This window comes from Macaca thibetana, chromosome 2, assembly GCF_024542745.1.
Source record: "Macaca thibetana thibetana isolate TM-01 chromosome 2, ASM2454274v1, whole genome shotgun sequence".
NCBI lineage: Eukaryota > Metazoa > Chordata > Mammalia > Primates > Cercopithecidae > Macaca > Macaca thibetana.
Window position 1 is genome coordinate 35,303,106 of NC_065579.1, and position 16,317 is coordinate 35,319,422.

A 16,317-nucleotide genomic window follows, 5' to 3' on the forward strand; every position below is an offset into this window, starting at 1 on the left:
CAGGCCATCTCTAAAAGAAAGGCAGTAGCCCCAGTCAGGGGCTTATATATGAAACTCCTATCTCCTGGGGACAGAGGACCTGGGGGGAAGAAGGGTGGCTGCGGGCACAGTTTCAGCAGACTTCAACATTCCTGCCTGCCGGCACTGAAGAGAGCAGCGGATCTCCCAGCACAGCGCTTTAGCTCTGCTAAGGGACAGACTGCCTCCTCAAGTGGGTCCCTGACCCCCGTGCCTCCTGATGGGGAGACACCTCCCAACAGGGGTCGACATACACTTCATACAGGAGAGCTCTGGCTGGTATGTGGTAGGTGCCCCTCAGGGACGAAGCTTCCAGAGGAAGGAACAGAAAGCAATCTTTGCTGTTCTGCAGCCTCCACTGGTGATATCCAGGCAAATGGGGTTGGGAGTGAACCTCCAGCAAACTCCAGCAGACCTGCAGCAGAGTGGCCTGACTCAGAAGGAAAACTAACAAACAGAAAGGAATAGCATGAACAACAAAAAGGATGCCTATACAAAAACTCCATCTGAAGGTCACCAACATCAAAGATCAAAGGTAGATAAATCCATGAAGATGAGGAAAAACCAGTGCAAAAAGGCTGAAAATTCCAAAAAACAGAAGGCCTCTTCTCCTCCAAAGGATCACAACCCCTCGCCAGCAAGGGAACAAAACTGGACGGAGAATGAGTTTGACGAATTGACAGAAGTAGGCTTCAGAAGGTGGGTAATAACAAACTCCTCTGAGCTAAAGGAGCATGTGCTAACCCAATGCAAGGAACCTAAGAACCTTGACAAAAGGTTACACGACTGGCTAACTAAAATAACCAGTTTAGAGAAGACCATAAATGACCTGATGGAGCTGAAAAACAGTGCGAGAACTTTGTGAAGTATACACAAGTATCAATAGCTGAATCAATCAAGCGAAAGAAAGGATATTAGAGACTGAAGATCAACTTAATGAAATAAAGCATGAAGACAAGATTAGAGAAAAAAGAATGAAAAGGAATGAACAAAGCCTCCAGGAAATATGGGATGATGTGAAAAGACCAAACCTAGGTTTGACTGGTGTACCTAAAAGTGATGGGGAGAATGGAACCAAGTTGGAAAACACTCTTCAGGATATTATCCAGGAGAACTTCCCCAACCTAGCAAGACAGGCCAACATTCAAATTCACGAAATACAGAGAACACCACAAAGATACTCCTCAAGAAGAGCAACCCCAAGACACCAAGGTCAGATTCACCAAAGTTGACATGAAAGAAAAAATGTGAGGGGCAGCCAGAGAGAAAGGTCAGGTTACCCACAAAAGGAAGCCCATCAGACTAACAGTAGATCTCTCTGCAGAAACCCTACAAGCCAGAAAAGAGTGGCGGCCAATATTCAACATTCTTAAAGGAAAGAAATTTTTAACTCAGAATTTCATATCCAGCCAAACTAAACTTCATAAGAGAAGGAAAAATAAAATCCTTTACAGACAAGCAAATGCTGGGAGAGATTTTGTCACCACCAGGCCTGTCTTACAACAGCTCCTGAAGGAAGCACTAAATATGCAAAGCAAAAATGGGTACTAGCCACTTCAAAAACATATCAAATTGTAAAGACCATCGACACTATAAAGAAACTGCATCAACTAACAAGCAAAATAACCAGCTAGCTTTATAATGACAGGATCAAATTCACATATAACAATATTAACCTTAAATGTAAATGGGTTAAATGCCCCAATTAAAAGACACAAACTGGCAAATTGGATAAACAGTCAAGACCCATTGGTGTGCTGTATTCAGGAGCCCCATCTCACATGCACAGACACACATAGGCTCAAAATAAAGGGATGGAGGAAGATTTACCAAGAAAATGGAAAGCAAAACAAAAAAAGCAGGGGTTGCAATCCTAGTTTCTAATAAAACAGACTTTAAACCAGTAAAGATTAAAAAAAAAAAAAAAGACAAAGAAGGGCATTACATAATGATAAAGGGATCAATGCAACAAGAAGAGCTAACTATCCTAAATATATATGAACCCAAAACAGGAGCACCCAGATTCATAAAGCAAGTTCTTAGAGACTACAGAGACTTAGACTGCCACACAATAATAGTGGGAGACTTTAACACTCCACTGTCAATATTAGACAGATCAACGAGACAGAAAATTAACAAGGATATTCAGGACTTGAACTCAGCTCTGGACCAAGCTAACCTAATAGTCATCTACAGAACTCACCACCCCAAATTAAGAGAATATACATCCTTCTCAGCACCACATTGCACTTATTCTAAAATTGACCACATAATTGGAAGTAAAACACTCCTCAGAAAATGCAAAAGAATTGAAATCATAAAAAAAGTCTCTCAGACCACAGTGCAATCAAACTAGAACTCAGGATTAAGAAACTCACTTAAAACCGCACATCTATATGGTAACTGAACAACCTGCTCCTGAATGACTACTGGGTAAATAATGAAATTAAGGCAGAAATAAATAAGTTATTTGAAACTGATAAGAACAAAGACACAATGTACCAGAATCTCTGGGACACAGCTAAAGCAGTATTTAGAAGGAAATTTTTAGCACTAAATGCCCACAGGAGAAAGCGGGAAAGATTTAAAATTGACATGCTAACATCACAATTAAAATAACTAGAGAAGCAAGTCACACAAATTCAAAAGCTAGCAGAAGACAAGAAATAACTAAGATCAGAGCAGAACTGAAGAAGATAGAGACAAGAAAAACCCTTCAAAAAACAAATGAATCCGGGAGCTGGTTTTTTGAAAAGATTAACTAAATAGACCACTAGCCAGACTAATAAAGAAGAGAAGAATCAAATAGACCCAATAAAAAATAATAAAGAGGATATCACCACTGATCCCACAGAAACACAAACTACCATCAGAGAACACTATAAATACCTCTATGCAAATAAACTAGAAAATCTAGAAGAAATAAACTCCTGGACACATATACTTTCCCAAGATTAAACCAAAAAGAAGTCAAATCCCTGAATAGACCAATAACAAGGTCTGAAATTGAGGCAGTAATTAATAGCCTACCAACCAAAAAAACCCCAGGGCGGCCAGGCGTGGTAGCTCAAGCCTGTAATCCCAGCACTTTGGGAGGCCTAGAAGGGCGGATCACGAGGTCAGGAGATCAAGACCATCCTGGCTAACGCGGTGAAACCCCGTCTCTACTAAAAAATACAAAAAACTAGCCGGGCTAGGTGGGGAGTGCCTATAGTCCCAGCTACTCGGGAGGCTGAGGCAAGAGAATGGTGTAAACCCGGGAGGCGGAGCTTGCAGTGAGCTGAGATCCGACCACTGTACTCCAGCCTGGGCGACACAGCGAGATTCCGTCTCCAAAAAAAAAAAAAAAAAAAAAAAAAGCCCAGGACCAGACGGATTCACAGTTGATTTCTACCAGAGGAACAAAGAAGAGCTGGTACCATTACTTCTGAAACTATTCCAAACAATACAAAAAGAAGGACTCCTCCTTAACTCATTTTATGAGGCCAGTATCATCCTGATACCAAAACCTGGCAGAGACACAACAAAAAAAGAAAATTTCAGGCCAATATCCCTGATGAACATCGATGTGAAAATCCTCGATAAAATACTGGCAAACCGAATCCAGCAGCACATCTAAAAGCTTATACACCACAATCAAGTTGGCTTCATCCCTGGGATCCAAGACTGGTTCAACATATGCAAATCAATCAATGTAATCCATCACATAAACAGAACCAATGACAAAAACCACATGATTGTCTCAACAGATGCAGAAAAGGCCTTTGATAAAATTCAACACCCCTTCATGCAAAAAACTCTCAATAAACTAGGTATTGATAGAACATATCTCAAAATAATAAGAGCTATTTATGACAAACCCACAGCCAATATCATATTGAATGGGCAAAAGCTGGAAGCATTCCCTTTGAAAACTGGCACAAGACAAGGGTGCCCTCTCTCACCATTCCTATTCAACATAGTATTGGAAGTTCTGGCCAGGGCAATCAGGCAAGAGAAAGAAATAAAGAGTATTTGAATAGGAAGAGAGGAAGTAAAATTGTCCCTGTTTGCAGATGACATGATTGTATATCTAGAAAACTCCATCATCGGCCAGGCGCAGTGGATCATACCTGTAATCCCAGCACTTTGGGAGGCCAAGGCGGATGGATCACCTGAGGTCTGGAGCTTGAGACCAGCCTGGTCAACATGGCAAAACCATGTCTCTACTAAAAGTACAAAAATTAGCTGGGCATGGTGGGAGGCGCCTGTGATCCCAGCTACTCAGGAGGCTGAGGCAGGAGAATTGCTTGAACCTGGGAGGTGGAGGTTGCAGTGAGCCAAGATTGCGCCACTACACTCCAGCTTGGGCGAGAAGAGTGAGACTCGTCTCAAAAAAAAAAAAAAAAAAAAAAAGGAAGAAAGAAAAAAGAAAACCCCATCGTCTCAGCCCCAAATCTCCTTAAGCTGATAAGCAACTTCATCGAAGTCTCAGGATAAAAAATCAATGTGCAAAAATCACAAGCATTCCTATATACCAATAATAGACAAACAGAGAGCCAAATCTTGAGTGAACTCCCATTCACAATTGTTAGAGAATAAAATACCTAAGAATCCAACTTATAAGGGATGTGAAGGACCTCTTCAAGGAGAACTGCAAACCACTGCTCAAGGAAATACGAGAGGACACAACCAAATGGAAAAACATTCCATGCTCATGGATAGGAAGAATCAATATCATGAAAATGGCCACACTGCCCAAAGTAATTTACAGATTGAATGCCATCCCCATCAAGCTACCATTGACTTTCTTCACAGAATTAGAAGAAAAACTACTTTAAATTTCATATGGAACCAAAAAAGAGCCCATATAGTCAAGACAATCCTAAGCAAAAAGAACAAAGCTGGAGGCATCATGTTACCTGACTTCAAACTATACTACAAGGCTACAGTAACAAAAACAGCATGGTCCTGGTACCAAAATAGATATATAGACCGATGGAACAGAACAGAGGCCTCAGAAATAACACCACATGTCTACAACCATCTGATCTTTGACAAACCTGACAAAAACAAGCAATGTGGGAAGGATTTCCTATTTAATAAATGGTGTTGGGAAAACTGGCTAGCCACATGCAGAAAGCAGAAACTGGATCCCTTCCTTGCACTTTATACAAAAAATAACTCAAGATGGATTAAAAACTTAAATGTAAGACCTAAAACGACAAAAACCCTAGAAGAAAACCTAGGCAATACCATTCAGTACATAGGCATGGGCAAAGACTTCATGACTAAAATACCAAAAGCAATGGTAACAAAAGCCAGAATAGACAAATGGGATCTAATTAAATGAAAGAGCTTCTGCACAGCAAAAGAAACTATCACCAGAGTGAAAAGGCCACCTGCAGAACGGGAGAAAATTTTTGCAATCCATCCATCTGACAAAGAGCTAATATCCAGAATCTACAAAGAACTTAGACAAATTTACAAGAAAAAAACAAAAAACCCCATCCATCAAAAAGTGGGCAAAGGATATGAACAGACACTTCTCCAAAGCAGACATTTATGTGGCCAACAAACATATGAAAAAAAGCTAATCATCACTGGTCATTAGAGAAATGCAAATCAAAACCACAATGAGATACCATCTCACACCAGTTAGAATGGTGATCATCAAAAAGTTAGGAAACAATAGATGCTGGAGAGGATGTGGAGAAATAGGAAAGCTTTTACACTGTTGGTGGGAGTGTAAATTAGTTCAACCATTACGGAAGACAGTGTGGCGATTCCTCAAAGATCTAGAACCATTTGACCCAGCGATCCCATTACTGGATATATACCCAAAGGATTATAAATCATTCTACCATAAACACACATGCACATGTATGTTTATTGCAGCACTATTTACAATAGCAAAGACTTGGAACCAACCCAAATCCCCATCAATGATAAACTGGATAAAGAAAATGTGGCACATACACACCATGGAATACTATGCAGCCATAAAAAACGGATGAGTTCCTGTCCTTTGCAGGGACATGGATGAAGCTGGAAACCATCATTTTCAGCAAACTAATACAGGAACAGAAAACCACAGACTGCATGTTCTCACTCATAAGTGGGAGTTGAACAATGAGAACACATGGACACAGGGAGGGGAACATCACATATCAGCGCCTGTCGCAAGGTAAGGGGCTAGGGGAGAGATAGCATTAAGAAAAACACCTAATGTAGATGACAGCAAACCCCCATGGCACATGTATACCTATGTAACAAACCTGCACGTTCTGTGCATGTATCCCAGAACTTAAAGTATATAAACAAATATCAGCCCAAAGGCCCCCAAATTTTCTAGTAATAGCTTTAGAATTAAAGTTGCTATTTTCAACATTCCAATACACAATATTGTATGACTTATTGAAGGGGGAAAAAAGGGCAAACTGGAAGACTATGTATGTTTCCCATATGTTTTATAACTATTTGGGAAATGATCTGGGTGACTTAAGTAGAAATTCATCTTTTATACTTAAGAAACCTCTTGAAGTATTTACTCAACATCAATTGTATTGCCTTCTTCATCTGCTTTGGAAATGACCCAAAACACAATGCTTAAGGCCTTCATGGTATCTCTACCACAAAGAGAAAATGCCTAGTTTTCTATTTATAGTTTTACACAACTTGCTTGCTTAGGAGACTTGCTCATCATTTCTTAGTCAAATCAAATCTCTGTCCAATTTTAAAATTTCAGCAATTTAGTTATCTCATAAAGGCAGTACAACTGATGGACTCATGAAATTTTAATGCTAGAGAAAAATCCATGACCATCTAGTGAAAAGTGAGTTAACAGGTCAAATAATAAAACAGTGGCAGAGCTCCATCTGCAAAAGAAGTCTTTGGTAGCATTATTTTTCATATTATGATCCATTAGTGCACTATGAAATCAACTTAATGGAATATAGCTAGCATTCTCTAAAAAACTTAATAGAACAAAATATAATGCATTAGATTAGACTCAGTGGAAAACATCCAAATGCACTTGCATGTAGTAAGAGAAACTCTTGTTTTGTGAAACTTCTGTTTCAATAATATACATCTATCCATTCATCCATCCATCCATCCATCCATTCTGAACATATACATATACCTATATATTCTACAAATTGGATCACAATATAAAATATAAAATATATTTCTTACTATGAGTAGCAATCAAAAATTAGCATTCAGTTCCCTTTCCACAAAATCATGCTACCTATGTAGAATGATGTAATAGCCTTACACAGTTGAGACGAAATCTTTAGAAGCTCTGTGAATAGATTTTACTTTTAGAGTAGCTTATTATCGGAATACAATGTAGTACAGCAGTAATTTGATAAATCAGTGTTTGGAAAAGAGAAAATCATTTCAGGGACAAGTTCAACCATTATCAGAACTCTACAAACTATTTTAACGATGCCAAAGAAATGAGACAAAGTCCAGTGTGGAAAATCCAGACTGCATTTTGTCTCAGAAGTCCAGTATTGCCTTATATACCTCTTTCTGGCAGCCTACATTAACTTGTTTTTGGTAGAGCTTTAGCACCAGGGCCATATATAAACACAAAAGGCAATACTGAGGTATATCTTGTACAGGGATGGGCCTGCCATTGGATATTGTACCATAATCATCCTACCACAAATCAAGTGCTAGTCCTTGATTGGTAGCATTAGGATAATCAGAGTAATTTGAAAAAAATATATATATTCCCAGGGTCTACCCTAGATATACTGAATCAGAATCTCTAGGGATGGACGCTGGGAATCTAGATTTTTCAAAAGTTCCTTAGGTGGTTCTTCTGCAAATCCAGGTTTTAAGATACCTCCTACAGACTACATTCCAGGTTTACTCCTTTCATTTTACTTTTTTAAAAATTGGCCTCCTTCCTTCATCTTTTCAATTTGATGTTCACCTCAAAATCCTTGGAGGCATCCTTGACTCTTCCATTAATACCCCATATCCAATCAGGATATCCTCATGGCTCTGCCTTTAAAATATATTTAGAATCCTGCTACTTATCACCCACTGCACTACTACCACCCCAGTCTAAACCACCATTATCTCTCACCGGAATTATTGCCACGGACTCTCTGCTTCCCTCTTACCCTCCTTTGGTCAATTCTCAACATAGCAGTCAAGGTGATCCTTTCAAAACTGAAGTTACAACTTATCACTAATCTGCTCAAAATTCCCATTGGCTCATCCTTTCAATGAAGGTATAAGCCCCTCTTATTTGCCCTATAAAGCTCAAAATATGACGCCCTTACCTCTCTGATCTCTTTGCCTATTATTTTCCTGGCCACACTGGCCTCTCTGGTTATTACTGGAATACATCAATTACACTCTTGCCTTTTCTGTTCCCTCTGCTATAAAAACTCTTTCCCCATATAACAGCATGGCTAACTCAAGCAATCACCTTATACAAGTTATTATCAAATGTCATTTTTCTCAATGAGGCCTATCCTGACCATTCTATTTAAAAATGTAACCCATATTCCCTGTACTTCCAATTTCAGAGCTCCCCTATTCTGCTGGTTTTTTCCCAAAGCACTTTTCATCTTCAAACTTATTACATAAGTTTGAAGTTTACTTATTATAATTATTATTTATTTTTGTCTCTTTGTATGTCAACTAGATCCTTGAAGGAAGGCATCTCTGTGTATTTTATTCACTGATATATCATTGCAAGAACACAGAACACTGCCTGGGACATAGTAGGTAATCAGTAAATAATTGGTAAACGAATGGTTTATTCATTTGGTGAATGAACAGTGAGGCTAACCAAAAGATCTGAAACTCTCTATCCATTCCAACTAGTAATAGAAATATCCAATTCCCAATCAGGAAACTGAGATCCTTACATGACCAATCCCTTTGGTGGCTAATGTTTTTCACCAATACTCTTAATTGTAATGATATTTAACAAAAGAATAGTCCAATGAAAATTTCAAATCCATTTCTTACATTTAAATCAAAGTAACTGAAAAATAAAATTATAGCCAAATTCGTAAGTCAATAACTTTGTATAAAAACACATTCTTAGATAGAAATTTTAAACACTGATCAAAATATTAGAAAAAAATCTGTTTTCAATTAATGTAGTAACCTGGTGCTTGGCAGTTAAAGACATCTGGAGCAAAAAAGCATTTTCCTGTTTCTTCAGCAATCAAGGCATAGTCCACGTTGCTGAGACCGCTGACAGCCGGCAAAAACAAGTTCCAGAGACCCTCGGCTTTAGCCATTTCCTGTCAAAGTGATGAACACGCTAGAGTGACCATAATTTACCAGGACTCACACTAGTTTATTTCTTTTTAAAATATTGGTATTTATGACCTTTGAAATTTAAAAACACTTATGGAGTTATTTATTTTACTGTATTCTCCAGTGAGCAAAACCAAGTTCTTACTAATTCATTATTAATCAACAGTTTAACCACTAATAAAATGTCTTTTCCTCCAAGCTTCCTTGGATTTGGCTGAAAAATTAAGTTGGCTACTTGAGAATTTCTTATTGAATCAGAACTATTACAATCTCCCACATTTGAGTATAATATGCTAAATACACTACTTTGTACATTTTAATTTCTTACATGAATTGATGTTAAGATTTGAAAAACATGAAATTTAGATTAATTCTATGTGGGACAAATGACCTGCCTTGACTTCAGTCTCAATTCAGTGATGGCTAATAATGAATAGTTTTAATCATATTTTTCCCTTTGAACAGCTGTAAGAGGTTGTCTTCATTACTACCATATATAGAACACTACCTAGCCTAATTTGTATGTTATGGACTCTATTAACTTGCTTTTTTAAAAGGTTATATTGATATAATTTTCCTCTACATATATAACAATAGCAACAACAAACTAAGGTCTAGGGTCTCAAGAAACACTTGCATATGAATTTTCCAGCGTTAAAGATTTTCTTACCTTGAGTTTATCAATCACTAAAGGTCTTCCCCACTTGTTCACTGAATTTTCATTTTGAACATAGAACTCAATTACCTCCTTAAAGTAATAAAAGAAAAAAATTTCATTAGCTAAAGTTAATACAAAGTAAACAACATCATAAACTGCTAATATCTAAAATAAACATTTTTAGGCGAAGATGCTTTTTCAGCTATTATTAAACCAGACGCAGAAGCATAAAACATTCTAAAGGTTTACTGATCACAAAATCATGCTGCCACAATATTAGATAGTAGGCTACTAAAATCTTATACCAAGATTTGAGTGTTTCATTTCTAGCAATATGGCAAACTAGACAGTCATAGAAACCCCTCAACTAAAAACATTGGGTGAAATATTAAAAATAGTTTTAAAATACATTTATTAATACATAGCCGTGCTGGAAGGAAAATAAGAAAATTCCTTGGAGGCCAGAAACAAAAAAGCCTGCTCTTCAAGTGTGAGCACACATTGCAGCCAAGTTTGCCCAGGGCATATAGGCTGATCTATGTTAGCCTAGGTAGGCCCTAGGTTTTAATGGGCCACATAGGCAGGAGTCAGACACAGTCAAATGCCTCAAACATGGCAAGAGGGAGGATCAAAGATCAGCTCTTCCCTCCACCAAAGCTAGGCTGCTTGATGGGTAAAACCTAAGTGGAAGAAAATTTAAAAAGCAAAAATAAACAGAAAACCCACCCCTCAGAAGTAGACCACGGAAATACAGGCCTTTATATAGGTCTTAGCTCTGGTTGGAATATACAAAATAAACACTTCTAACTGAAGCCTGTCTTCACCCAAGTTTGGGACTGAATTCATAGACTTATGGGGCTCTAAAACTGCAAGCCAACATTTAAGGTTGCAATGTTTCTGGTGACTGTGCCTGCTAACACATGGCAGATGCGAAAACAAATCCTATCTGTAGGAAAGACCTTCAAACAAAGCCTTAAATAACTTTCACAGATAAAATTCCAGAACATGAGTTCAAAATAAAAAAGGTACTTATCACTCAAGGAAACAAGCCACCATTAGTAAGAGTTAGCAAAAACAATCATTCACCCAGACAGAATTGCACTTCCCAAAGACTATAAATAGAGTAATGATCAGTCACAGGACATAAACTATTTGTGTTTAACATATTTCAAGAATAAAGGAAGAAATTAAAAGCATAACAAAGGGCTATCAAAAGTGACCAGGCACATTTGAAAAAGAATTGAATAAAACCTAAAGAAAGGAAAACCATAGAAATGAAACTTAAAAACTCTATGGCAGTGATTCCCAAATTTTGGTGGCTCTAAGAATCTCCTGGGGAACTTGGTAAAAATATGGGGGCCTAAGCTGTGTCCTACTTCAATGAACCTGCACTTCTGTGTCCTTTACTAGCTTAAGCAATTCTCACACACTCCAAAATCTGAAAACAGTTACTCTGTGGATGTTGAAAAGTAGATTAGATAACAGCTGAAAAAACAAGTCATAAATTGGAAGAAAGATCTGAAGAAATTTCTCAGAATGATGCACAGAAACTCAAAAGAAGGCAAATATGAGTGGTAAAGGAATATAACGAATTCAAAGAGAAGTTCTAACATAAGTCTAACTGGAGTCCCAGACACAAAGAATGAAGAGACGCTATATTTGGAAAAATTACTCTTAAAAGTTTTTGGAACTGATACGACAGCAATCCTCAAATTTGGAAAGCCAATGAGGCCAGAGCATAGTAAAATTACAGAACATTAAAGAGAAAGAAAAGTTCTTAAAAAGAGAAAGAGGAAGTTGCCTCCTTAGCACAGTAGGCAGTGTATCAGTCTCATAATCTGAAAAAGAGAAAGAAGAGGGGGAAAAAAGAAAGATTACTGATAATTAAACAACAGTTAAGATTGACAGCTGACTTCTCAAAGCAACAAATGAAGCCAGAAATCACTGGGATAATAGCTTCAATTGCTGAGAGAAAATAACTGTCACTGCAAAATTCTATATTCAGTAAAACTATCTCTATAGAACTAGGGCAAAATAAAGGTATTAACAATAAGTAAAGTCATTGACACCTCTCCCCAGCAAGGAAAAAGGAAAACAAAACAGAACAAAACAAAAAAAAAAAAAGAAAAGAAAAATAAATGAAAGGTTTACTAGCACATTCACACTAAAGGAACTTGACCTAGAAGAAACATCTGAGTTGCAAGAAGGAATAGTAAATAAAATGATAAATAGGTAGGTAAACTTAAAATTTTAAACTATAATCCCAGCATTTGGGGAGGCCAAGGTAGGCCACAAATTCAAGGCTGGCCAGAATCAGAATTCTGGCCAGAGGTCAGAAATTCAAGGCTGGCCAACATAATCAAACCCATCTCTACCAAAATATACAAAAATTAGTTGAGTGTGGTGGCACATGGCTATAGTCCCAGCTACTCAGGAGGCTGAGGCAGGAGAATCACTTGAACACTTGAACCTAGGAAGCAGAGGTTGCAGTGAGCTGAGATCGCCCCACCTCACTCCAGCCTGGGTGACAGAATGAGACTGTCTCAAAGAAAAAAGAAAAAGCCAGATAAAACAATAACAATCTCTAATTTATACAACTAAAATAATCAATATAGAACAAAAATATTGGAGTATAACCCCATTTTCCAATATTTTGCTATTATAGTATCTCTGTATGTTTCTACACTTAGGCTAGTGGTATTACTTATAAACATTGTCAAAACTCTTAATCCATATTATCCAATTATTTTCCAAATCATTCTTATCAATTTACACTCATATAACAATGTACTAAAATGTTGCTTTCATTGAAGCATGGCTAGTCTACAGTATTGCTGTATTTAGTGAAAACCTCAAGAAGGCAAAGGTCTGCTCTTTCAAAGGTACCAGGATGAATAGCCCTTGTCATTTCTGTCAGGAAGTCAGTTAAATTGGAAGATTTCCTGTTTGGGGTTGTTTATTATTTCCATCCCTTATACTGCCTTGGAAATATTCAGTGCTACTGTGTTTGAAAAGAAATATGTAATACATTTCTCATTTTCTAATCTCTGACCACCTTTTCTCATCTCTGATCACAGTCTGAAGAAATTAAATTATGCCAGTGTTTATATAATTATTTTAAAATTTGTATTATTTAATACTTTGAGTTCTAAATTTTATCCATTTAGATATTTGCAAAGTTTATTTGTGGCATGGTAGGATTCAAAATTAAATAAAATTCCTCACTACAAAGAACCCTTCTTTGGTTCTTAAAGTAAGAAAAGTAATTTATAGTTAATAGCCAAAAGCAGAAACTAGGCTTGGTGCCTGGTCAATCTTCCCAAAATATCACCTGTAGCATTCTGTGTCCTCATTCACTGACAGAGATACTAATTTTGAGTATGTTGGTTGGTTCAGCATCTTAAATCTGAGCCTACAAATAATTTTGCAAAATGTTTTTCATTTTAAACTTAAGTCTACTAGAAAGAAGCAACAGAGTTCATCCTTAGTACATTAGACTCAGTAGGGAAGTATGATTAATGTTACCATGAATGCTAAAAGTGTGTTCTCAGTGTGTTATGTTGCTAGTTCCTGTTTTACATGCTATTTTTAGGATGTCTTATCCACTTTAAATTGGCTTAAACTAGCTTTTAATATTTTCATAGATATGGGTTATGTTCTAACTTTACAATATTCAAGGGGTTTCAAAAGGTCATTAGAAAAGTTTAAATGAAGCTTATGTTTTCTCATTATAGAAAATTTGAAAGTACCTAAAAATATAAAGAAAAAGTCATCAAGAATCTCAGTAGTTAAAGACAAGTGCTGTTAAAGTATTGTATTATATGATACAACCTATTTTCTAGAAATGACTGTTTTGGTTTCCGTAAACTTAGTTATAATAATGTTGGATAGAATCTTATATAGATTTTTCCCTCTTTCATTTTGAAAAAGCTATTTACTTTTCTCCAAATATAATCTCCAAATAATATCCTCTAATATGCTACACAGAGATTTGTATTGTTCACAATCATTCTACAGAATAAAACATTTTTACAGATGTTGGTACAGTACGACTTTTTTAAAAGAAGAAAAAGCTCACATTATCAGATATGGATATGTCTCAGATTTAAAGGATCTTCAAAGATTGTGGCTTTTCTGGTCACACAAAACATTGGCAATCTTCCCTTTAAAGCCACAGGCTGCTTTTTTATTTATCTTAAAGCACTTCCTTTTATTGCAGATTTTTTGTACATATTTCAATAGCTGCATGATACAAAGTTCAGCAGAGTATCACAACCTAACTTGTGATACCTCTTCTGTGCTGCAGTTTCTCTTATATGCTTATTCACATTTACCAATGAAAGAACAAGCCTGCCTGGTTTCCTCTGCCAATTCTGGCCTCTCCTCTGAATGATGGGCTGGTTCCAAGTACTAGCATGCTATCAGATAGGCTTCATTTTAGAGAAAGTAGGTCGGAATCAGGCAGTAACCAGGGAGGATAGACAACCTGAGATTTCTGCCCAATCCCTACCACCCTCCCCCACCCCCCCAAAAAAGAAAAGTTGGCCAGGTGCGGTGGCTCACACCTGTAATCCCAGTGCTCTGGGAGGCTAAGGCGGGAGGACTGCTTGAAACCAGTAGTTCTGGGCAACAGAGTGAGACCTGGTCTCTACAAAAAAATGTAAAAATTAGCCCAGTATGGTGGCATATTCCTGTAATCCCAGCTACTCAGGAGGCTGAGTTGGGTGGTTCGCTTGAGCCCTGAAGTTTGAGGCTGCAGTGAGCTAGGATCACATCATACACTCCAGCTTGGAGACACAGCAAGACCCTGTCTCTTGAAAAATAAAAATTAAAATTAAAAAATTAAAAAAATAAATAAATAAATAAATAAAAGGCCGGGTGCAGTGGCTCGTGCCTGTAATCCCAGCACTTTGGGAGGCCGATGTGGGCAGATCACGAGGTCAGGAGTTCGAGACCAGCCTGGCCAATATGGTGAAACTCCATCCCTACTAAAAATACAAAAATTAGCCAGGCGGCCGGGCGCGGTGGCTCAAGCCTGTAATCCCAGCACTTTGGGAGGCCGAGACGGACGGATCACGAGGTCAGGAGATCAAGACCATCCTGGCTAACACGGTGAAACCCCGTCTCTACTAAAAATACAAAAAACTAGCCGGGCGAGGTGGCGGGCGCCTGTAGTCCCAGCTACTCGGGAGGCTGAGGCAGGAGAATGGCGGGAACCCGGGAGGCGGAGCTTGCAGTGAGCTGAGATCTGGCCACTGCACTCCAGCCTGGGCGACAGAGCGAGACTCCGCCTCAAAAAAATAAATAAATAAATAAAAAATTAGCCAGGCATGGTGGCAGGTGCCTGTAGTCCCAGTTACTTGGGAGGCTGAGGCAGAAGAATTGCTTGAACCCGGGAGGCGGAGGTTGCAGTGGGCTGAGATGGTGCCACTGTACTCCAGCCTGGGCAATAGAGACTACATTGAAAAAAAAAAAAAAAAAAAAAAAAGCCAAAGCATGGAAGACCCTCCTCTAGGGCACTAAATCTCATGTTGAAGCCCTGGCTTCTTTGAAACAGATCATTTGCTTTTTTGTTGCTGTTGAGACAGGGTCTCACTCTGTTGCCCAGGCTGTAGTGCAGTGGCACAATCTTGGCTCCCTGCAACCTCTGCCTCCCAGGTACAAGCGATCCACCCAAGTAGCTGGGACTAGAGGTGTGTACCACGTCGGGCTAATTTTTGTATTTTTAGTCGAGATTGGGTTTACACCATGTTGCCCAGGCTGGTCTCAAACTCCTGGGCTCAAGCCATCCACCAGCCTCGGCCTCCCACAGTGCTGTGATTACAGGCTTGAGCCAGCATACTGGCCCATTTGCATTTTTTTGGACGGCTGTTGCAGCCTTCTGTCTGGGGGCAAACACTACTGTTATAACAGGTTGTAAGAGATCAACCCAAGCAGTCATCCATGTGCAGGTAATTTTAAAATCAAACATCTTGATTTCTTTCCCTTTCTCATTTTTGCTGTCTATATAAGCCAATCACACGGGCTCCATTGCGGGAAAATGGTTGCCACTTGTGCTACAGCCTTCTTCCAAAATTCTTTTGAGATATGGCTTCCGTTGTTTCATTATTCTAGGGGTTAATCCATTCTGCTTTCCAAATCTAATTTCCATTCTCTTTTCAAAACCTTAATTCCTCTGATATGTCCCTCTTCTGTTTTCAAGCGTATACCAATTTATTCCATTTTATAAACAAACTTTATTATTTATTAAATTGGATTTTATTTGAGGGAGGGGAAGACAGTGTTGAATTCCCACTGCTATCTTAACCTAAAAGTGTTGCATTCCCTTTTTAATACTCAAAAGCTCACAGTTTTAAAAATCAGAA

The 16,317-nt window shown here is 38.2% G+C and overlaps 1 protein-coding gene across 1 annotated transcript in view; it reads right to left on the reverse strand.

Moving 5' to 3' along the window:
• The window catches only part of ACAD11 (acyl-CoA dehydrogenase family member 11), a 97,979-nt gene that overhangs the window by 50,561 nt on the left and 31,101 nt on the right, over nt 1-16,317 (reverse strand). Inside the window, exons 10-11 of the mRNA XM_050779595.1 lie at nt 9,965-10,042; nt 9,140-9,278 (exon numbers count right to left, since the gene is read on the reverse strand). Coding sequence (XP_050635552.1) covers nt 9,140-9,278; nt 9,965-10,042 — 217 coding nt within the window. The remainder of the gene's footprint in view (nt 1-9,139; nt 9,279-9,964; nt 10,043-16,317) is intronic.